The 9,066-nt window shown below is 29.3% G+C and overlaps 2 protein-coding genes across 2 annotated transcripts; both read left to right on the top strand.

Annotated features, from left to right (window-relative positions):
• Positions 1-1,685: 1,685 nt before the first annotated feature.
• Positions 1,686-7,745, top strand: LOC136078898 (zinc finger MYM-type protein 5-like). Its single transcript, XM_065794715.1, has 2 exons — positions 1,686-1,712; positions 7,149-7,745. The coding sequence occupies exons 1-2, from the start codon at positions 1,686-1,688 to the stop codon at positions 7,743-7,745; spliced, it is 624 nt and encodes a 207-aa protein (XP_065650787.1).
• Positions 7,746-7,776: 31 nt separating this feature from the next.
• LOC136078899 (uncharacterized) lies at positions 7,777-9,027 on the top strand. The gene is made up of 2 exons (XM_065794716.1): positions 7,777-8,201; positions 8,523-9,027. The coding sequence occupies exons 1-2, from the start codon at positions 7,777-7,779 to the stop codon at positions 9,025-9,027; spliced, it is 930 nt and encodes a 309-aa protein (XP_065650788.1).
• Positions 9,028-9,066: the final 39 nt, after the last annotated feature.

A 9,066-nucleotide genomic window follows, 5' to 3' on the forward strand; every position in this document is an offset into this window, starting at 1 on the left:
TTCTCAAAAGGCTCTCATAAGACCAGGTATATTCTTTGTTTTATATATATTCAATATAACAATGTTTTTTTTTTTAACGTATGAATTGATTTATAAACTGAAACCCTCCCTATTTAAGTGTGACTTTATCAATGATGTTTTGTGCTGAGCTAACAATACTATATATATATCGTTGGAAAGAAACTAATGCTGCTTCATATTCTTAATGTAAGAAGTATAGGCTAAAAACAATTTCTACAGAGAATATGATTATGTCTATGAAAAACATTATCAAAAACAATAAGTAATAAGATTCAGTATTTTCTTCAGTATTTATTGTTTTTTATTATTTATTTAGTATGTACTTTTGATAAAAACATGTTATGAGATAACATATAAAATAAATTTAAATCAATATGATAGACTTAAAAATTAACAAATAAATCTTGAAATATTTCTAATGTCATTTGTTTTGTCAAAGTATTCAAAATTGTTGATGCTATCATCCTGCATTTTTAAAGTTTGTCATTCTTATAAAATAAAATGATGTAATTAAATATAGTAAAATATTTTTCAAACATTTTAAATTTACCATTATGGGATGTTTCATTCATTAAAAAATGGTAACAAATTGCAACAAGCCTAATGTTTTAGTCATTAAAAACACCTCTTTGTTGCAACAATTTTCGCCTAGACAATGTGGAAACGTAATTATGACCATGTTTTTGACAACTGCAAGTATTCAAACCACATTTGTTTCTTGAAGACATTTTACAATTGCTTAAAACACTTAGAAGGTTTAGGAGGTGCTGCATCGTTATCAGTTGTTATTGGGATAAGCATTACTTTAAGAAACAAATGCTTATCAAATAACTGCAATTTGAAGATGGACGCATAACCCATGCAAGTATGGCGCTTTTTCAGCTGGTGGTGGCTTATGAGATACAATGATACCTTTACAAGTCATTTCCAAATACTTTTGATATCTACAATGGAAAGATTAGTTCGTAGTTATTTTTTATACTTTTAAATACCAGGATAGAACTACTTAACGCTACTTTGTAAGAAGCAGTCTAATATAATAGACTGGTACATTAAGTAAGGTAAGTCTTGTACAATAGCACCTTATGATGTACATTAGGAATGCTAGTAGAGTATCTTTGTAATAATAAATATCTTAATTTATGGTACATAATATAGATTATGTAAATTTATAACATATAGTATACGAACCTTAATTTTGTAATTGTTTCAACTAGTTCTACTAACTGTATCTTAATCTATCCAACAAATTGTTAATTTAATTGTGATATTTTCAAGAACTCATTAGATTTTCTTAGAAGACATAAAAAGCTGGGTTTTCCTTTTTTTTATGTTGCAAAGATGGTATCCCACCCTGACAATCCATGTACAAATAATAAGTGCTCTTTAAACTTGCTGATTGTGTGAGTTAATTCTTTGATTTAATTAAAATAGACATTGAACATGTTTTCTCTCGAATAATGCAAAAGCGTAACAGCTATATCAGTGTCATCAGCTGCAACTACAACTTTGCTATTTGATGCTAGCTGTAAAACGGTTGAAACAATTTTTGTATTAGCATCACATGAGGATATATGTACTTTGTTCCCTGCAAGATGTTGCGCTAGCAGTTTATTGACCTTTGTTTTGTACGGCTAATAAAAATCACTTCTTGCCAAACAGCAATGTATTATCCTCAGCACATTGATCAGGTGAGAACTTTTCCTTCTTGCATGCTCATTTGATTTAGTTGAAAAAGTTTCATATCCATCAAAGACGACACAAACTGCACCATAATTGGGTTTGATGTATGTTAAGTACAACTTGAAAATTTCGCTGAATTTTAATCCTTCTACCTATCTTACCCAATGTATCAAAGCTCCCCCATCAATTGCAAATCTGATGAATTTTGCTTTTATTTATTTTGCATTGAGCCTCATTAGGTAAAAGTCCTTTCTGCAGTGATGATGTATCTGGTTTTCTTATCAATCTATTTTTAAATAACGCCCGAGGAGTGGTAGTCAACTCATAACTAAATATTGTTCAATAAAAACAGAGTAATTACAGCAAGTCTTGTGAACAGAATGGTTGGGTTAACATATATGGAGCTACCCAGTTTTATTACATTATGCCATGCAATCATTGGTTTTATTCGGTCTCGATGCCTGATCTTAGCTTTAGTGATAACTAAGCTGTCTCACTTGTTATGGATTATTAACTCTACTTATCCAGCTTTATTACAATTTATACCATCATTTCAAATGATGATATAAATTGTGAAAAAGATAGACAAGACCCTTAGAGCAAATCTTAATATACAAACTCTTTTCCTTAACCATTTAACAAATTTTTTACAGTCTAAAAAGGCCTTTGCATGTCTTGCTAACTAAACTTCTTTGTGTTAATTGCTTGCTTCTATTTCACATTCTGTTAGCATTGCCACGGCTTTGTGTATAACTGCACTTAGGAGTGTTCAAGTAATGGAAAAAAATTACTAGAGTAATTTTAGGTATCTTTTTTCAAATTACTTAAGTAACTTAAGTAATTTTAAGTAATTTTAGTTATTTTCCAAACAATGAAAAATTACATAATATTACATTTTTGTGTGATGTAGTACTACTATATAGGTATAACAAATCATAATCTAATTAAATTTCAAGATAGAAAGCTGAAAACTTAAAATTTCTATCAATTTATAAATCAAATATGTTCTCAAATTTGTAATAAAAAAAAGTTCAGAGCACTAAAGCATCTTTCTGTAACAATTGATGATGCTTATAAAAATTTTAAAAAACAGCGCAAAATTAAAGCATTTTTAGACGGACATTTGATCCTTCAAATTCAGTCATTTGTTTTTTTGATGCAATCAAAAACATTTAAATAAGCCTTGTTTTTTATTAAATTAGAGTTTTGAGCAAGAAATGGTGAAGTTCTTCAGTCTAATTCTTTTTTTCGTAAAGACTTTTTAGTTTCAACATTGGAGGTTTTACATTTAACTGTTGATGCTTTAGGATCTTTAAGATCATAAGAAAGGCATAAATACATATAATCCTGCTATAATTTCTTATAATTTATAACTTACATTTTATTTGGATAGTCTAAACTATGACCTTTTTTTGGAAAATATATTAAAAACAAAACCAAGAAATAATACAAATTTAAACTAAAAGTTAAAATACTTTAATTTTTGGTTCAAAATTGAAAGTTGGACAACTTTTATGCAAATTTATATAAAGTATCAATTTTCTGTTGATTTAGTTAAATTAAAAAAATTACTTGATTTTATTTATGTAATAAAAATTTACCTGAGCACTTGATTTGTTTAAACAATTACTTAAGTACTTAAGTTACTTGAAACAGCCCTAACCGCACTATATATATTTTCATCATTTCCGTTAAGTTGGTACAGCTTCTCATAAAGTTGGAATTTCTCATTAAGTTGATTCAATGTGCACAACTCACTATCTGTGATCTCTTCTAACCAATTATAAACTTTTTAAAATGATTCTGACATAGGTAGATCAAGGGATCTTCTTTTTAATCTTTCAAATGACACATGCAGTCTAAATTTTGTCATACATCTGTTTAGGTAGTCACCAACTACTGCGACAAAATTGATGAGACTTTCTAGATGTCCAGTTTGTTTTTCGCCACCTATTATTTCTTTCTAAAATTGTTCAATAAGTTTTTCACAAAATGGTAAAGTTGTACTTAAATAACACACACATAAAAAAAAAATACGTTTTAGGTCAGAGTTCCCAAAATATTTTAATGGAACTTTTATAAGTGACACTTCAGGATCTTGAAGCCTAAAATTCAAAAAGTAGACGTTTTTGAAAAAAATAAATTTAAAATTTTGTAAATTTTTGTATGAAAGGGGAAGGGGTCAGAGTTGTAAAGTTAAGCTTTTCCTTATAAAAAGTTAATCATCAAACTATGATATAGCTTATCCAGTATTGCAGGCTTTTAGATTTTGATCATCTTTAGATGTTTATTGTCAATGAACCATATATAAAAATTTAAAGAAGCTTTTTAAAATGCTTTGTTAAAAATGTTTCCAGTAGTAATGTTGCCATTTTGTTGACTTTATTTAGTACATTTTTTGTTTAATATAATATTAGAATGTAGCAAATCCTAATATTTGTTTGGTTACTGTTGATAATAAAAGCTTGTTTGATTTACTCTATTAAAAAATGCCTAATCAGGGTTCTAACAAAACAGTAGAAAAACGAGACCATTTATTGAATCAGAAAATGGTTTGCTGCTGTTGTTTCAAGAAATGCCTAAAATGTAATCAAGTTACAAATTTATTAAAGGATTAAATAATAATTTATGCAAAACCTGAATATTCAATATCTGTGTACAGTTATCCAACAGGTATATTCCATTTTATGAATTATTAATACAATTTTTTCATTACTTTCTAAAAATAATTTTAAAACAAACTTAATTTATACAGGCATATGTCCAACATGCAAAAAGTATGTAAACTTACTGAAATAAAATAGAAACATAGCAAATATAGTTAAAACTCGATAATCTGCTCAATTATCTTGATGTGTAAGTTCTAAAAATTGTGAAACATGCAGTTTCTTCATGGAAAAAAAAAAAAAAAATTAGTAAGTTCAATTAGGAAACAATCTTTTCCCCCAAGAATAGAAGATGATAATCACAATATAGAATGATATACCAAAGATGGTAACCGGGGTGTGGAGTCATAAAAAAAGTACCAACTCCTATCGTTGAAATTTTCAAAATATGACTCCAACTTCAAAGCAAAATTTTTAAAAAATTCTTTGAATTCTCTAAAAAAATATTATGCGATAATTTAAAGAAACTTTTTTTTACCAAATTTATGAAAAGTTCTTTGAATATTTAATGTAAATTCAACTAATTATTCAACACCATTTTTAGTTCTAAATTTTATTTAGATGTCAGAACTAAAACTATACTTTTTAAAAAATTTTTCCTAATTTTTCTGAAAACTCTGCAACATTTTTAAAACTTGTAGCGCGTAGCAAATTATTTGCTTCTGATCTATGTAAAGAAAGACTATTTTATCTATTTATTAAACCTTATAACTAATTTTCTCCAGTAAAAAGGTTTTTTTTCTATGGTTTTTGAACAATTTTTCTATAATGTTTAGGAAAACTATAAGGTATTATTTTTTATCTGGGTGCGAGTAAGTCTATATTGTATCCAGGAAGCCTACACTTTTTCAGTTATGAAAAATTGTCAATATTTGTAGTTATTTAACCCAAATGTTCTGAAGAGCCATCTATCTTATTAATTTTGAACAACCACTAGACACACCTGTATTTTAGGATAGTTGATCTAGGAAAACAAAAAGGGGTTGCTATGTTGAATTACCACCTCATTTCAACAATAAGGTTTAATCTTTAGACAGAACTGTCTATTGACCATTTAAATAATGCTTTTGAAGATTTTTAAACTAAAATATTTGTGGAATTACAAAAGTTGAATGCAGTAATGCATAAATTGTAATTCAGGTCTTGAACTGTCCTAATCATCGAGGTTTTTTAGTTTCTTATTTATCTAACAATATACTAAACAATATACTTTGTACAGCACTCAGTTTTCAAAAAACCATAAATAGCTTTCTGTTGCAGCATTTAAAATTTGTTTTCACTGGGCAAGTTCTCATTTTGAACTGTTTAGGTTGTTTTATTCAAATTTAAATCGTTACATTTGCATTTCAAAAATGTTTTAATTGATCCAACATGGGACTCAAAGCCTTGCACAGAAACTTGCAAGCATATTATTTCACTGCTCTAATGGGCTAGCATCTCTTGTGCCATCTACTAAAATTCATTCTCGTGTTACTTGTCATTCAATTAAGTTTCATCCTTTTTTTGTGACTGTTCCTAAGTGCTCCAAAAAATCTTATTCGTCTAGTTTTTTACCTTGAACATCAGTCCTTTGGAATTCGATTCTTTCATACTGCTTTCCTGATTTATGTAATAATTTGCAATCCCTTAAGTTGTCTGTCAATCGTTATCTTGCTCTACAATCTTCATCTTTTCTCTTCCAGTAACTTCCAACTCTAATTAGTGGTTGCTTAGTGGTTGCTTGCAGCCCGTCAGGGTTGCAAGCAACTTAGTGGTTCCCTGTTGGAAGCAAAGATGTTTGGAGAAAAAAAAAAATTCTTAAATTTCTCATGCAATCTCTGGTCTCATATCTATCTTCAAAGGAAAAAAATTTGGACGAGTCCCTAAGGTTTCTGAAGTCAAACTGGCCATTGAAAATGGTATTTTCCAATACGTGAATATATTAGGAAAAAAAAAAGAAATCAGCCTTTAATTAATCAAGCCATCTTTTATCAGAAGCTGGCAATAGATTTAAAGTTACACATAGAATCTGTTGATGAAAAACACATCATAACACAACGAATGCATTATTTGTTCCCAAGAAACAAAACAAAAAATGAAATATAACATTCCCAAGAATTCCAAGAAATTCTGCTTAAAGAATTATGTAATTTTCTGCTTGATGATTTTTTTTTAATTAAGCAGGAGTTCTGCAACCTTAAGGAACATTTTAGTGATCAAGTATATGCAGGCCCGGCTCGAAGTGTACTCGAAGTGTGCAATGCACACAGGCGCCACAGGCGCCGAAAATATAAAGGCGCCTACAAGATTATATGAAATATAAATTTTATACAATATGAAATTATATTTTTTTAGTTTTTAATTTTTGTAAAGTAATTTTTTCCTTTTTTTATAAATGAAAAGGCGCCTCCAAACGAATTTTTATTACCAAAGGAATCCTAATTTCTATTTTTTCAAAATTTAGATAAGTAAGTATTGTATTTTCAGCACCACATAAAAGTGTTGTCAGTTAATTTTCATTTTCACACTTTGGAAAGGAATTTAAATTTTATAAGTGAATTTGAATCATAAACTCACTGCAAGTGAATTTGAATTATAATACTGAAAAATTAAATATTAAAAATTACTTGCTGTAACATGGATCGGAAACGGAAATTGTCTGGTTGGCAAAATAAACAAAATAGGGAAAATAGGCTGAAAGAGCAATTTAAAAATCAAAAAATGTTGAACAGCCTTCTGCATGTTAGGCAAAATGAAGATATTTCTGATAAGATAGTTAAATAACTCGTTACACATGAGCGTGAGTATGATGAATATATTGTAAGTAGTGAGAGGTCTCTATTTGAAACTGACAAAACTAACGCTAATGTTGAATTAAGTCCATGCACTAGTACAGCTTATCAAGATGAATATTTAAACAATGAGGTAGAAAAAATTGCTGAAAATATATCTAGCTGTAATGATTTTTGTAAAATAACGGATTGGCCAGAAAATTGGCATAATTCGCAAATTCAAAACATAGCTTCCAAAGGTCCAATACAAGCTAATATAAACCAGTACCCAAAAGACAGTTTGCGCCGATCGTTTAACAAAATACATTTTCATCCAAAAACAGCAAATTGTGAATTATTTAAAAGAACTTGGCTTGCATATTCATCCAAAGTAGATCGGGTATTCTGTTTTTGTTGTAAAATATTTAGTAGCGATGAATTTGCCTTAGCAAAAGGAGGAACAAATGATTGGGGCCACATAACAATAATTTTAAAAAGATATGAGCAAAGTACTGAGCATTTTCACTGCTATGGAAAGTGGATTGAGCTTAAAAAACGGCTTTCTTGTGGTCAAGCCGCCGATTGTCTGGCTAATAAATTATACTTGACTGAAACATTGGGATGAAGTGCTTAAGCAAATAATCTCAATTATTTTAATGATAGCCTCAGAAAATATTGCATTTAGAAGAACTTCAGACAGAATATTCACCGAAAATAATGGTAAATTTTTTAAATTTGTTGAATTGTTTTCAAAGTTTGATACGGTGTTAGAGAAACATGTTAAACGAGCAGGAGAAAATCCAAAAAAGCCTCATTACTTGGGAAAAAATGTCCAGCAAAAAATTATTCTATTGATCGCTAAAGCTACAAAGGATAATATTTTGAAAATGGTAAAAAATGCAATGTATTTTTCCGTTATTGTAGACTATACACTTGATGCCAGCCATAAAGAACAAATGTCAATTGTTCTGCGTTACGTCCACATAACAAAATTAACTAAAGGTAATAATGCTAGTGTGGAAGTTAAAGAAACTTTTTTGGAATTTATTAACATTTTGGATTCAACTGCAGCGAAGATGACGTAAGAAATATTAACTTTTTTGACACAAAATGGCTTATCAATTATGAATCTTCGTGGTCAAGGCTACGATAATAGAGCCAATATGCGTGGAAAAATAAACGGTGTTCAGGCTCATATTACAAACATAAATCCAAGGGCTTTCTTCATTGCATGTGTCTGCCACTCCTTAAATTTTGTTGTTGTTGATGCAGTAAAAGGAGCTATTAAAATTATTAATTTTTTTTCAACCATCCAAACAATTTACAATTTTTTCTCAAGATCGCCAAAGCGTTGGCATATATTCATATCCATGTGTTATAAATTGACAGTGAAATCATAAAGTGATATACGATGGGAAAGCCATGTTAATGCCGTTAGTGCTTTGAAAAGCGGATTGAAAGGCATTTATTCAGCGTCAAAAGAAGTCGTTCAATTGGAAAAAGATGCACTTACACGCATAACAGCTGAATCAATCGCATCAAAATTAGACAGTTTTGAATTTATTTGCCGTCTAATAATCTGGCAAGATGTTCTATCAGAAATAAATTGTACGAGCAAATTATTACAATCACAGAGCATGGATGTGAGATCAGCTGATAATGTGTTAAAAAAAACAACTGAATTTTTGATTTCTCGTAATTCCGAAGTTTCGTTCGCTAAATATATTTCAGAAGCTAAAGTATGCGCTATAGATACGGATTTAATTAACGATTTTAGGCCTGAGGTAGAAAATCGGATCCGAAAAAGAACGCTTTTTTTCGGAGAGGAGTCTGAAGCACCCGAGTCCATTAATCCTAAAATGAAATTCAAAAGGAAATTTTTTCAAATGAATTACAAATTGAGCTGAAGTTGTTGTCTCGAAAAATGAAGATGATACTAACCCAGA

The sequence above is a fragment of the Hydra vulgaris genome, chromosome 03 (genome assembly GCF_038396675.1).
Source record: "Hydra vulgaris chromosome 03, alternate assembly HydraT2T_AEP".
NCBI lineage: Eukaryota > Metazoa > Cnidaria > Hydrozoa > Anthoathecata > Hydridae > Hydra > Hydra vulgaris.

Bases quoted from the DNA above. Each gene is read 5' to 3' on its own strand.
- LOC136078899 (XM_065794716.1), top strand. From the start codon at position 7,777: ATGATAGCCTCAGAAAATATTGCATTTAGAAGAACTTCAGACAGAATA. The intron at 8,202-8,522 runs GTAAGAAATATT...GAAATCATAAAG, and splicing joins TCAACTGCAGCGAAGATGAC to TGATATACGATGGGAAAGCC.
- LOC136078898 (XM_065794715.1), top strand. From the start codon at position 1,686: ATGTATTATCCTCAGCACATTGATCAG. The intron at 1,713-7,148 runs GTGAGAACTTTT...GTTACACATGAG, and splicing joins ATCCTCAGCACATTGATCAG to CGTGAGTATGATGAATATAT.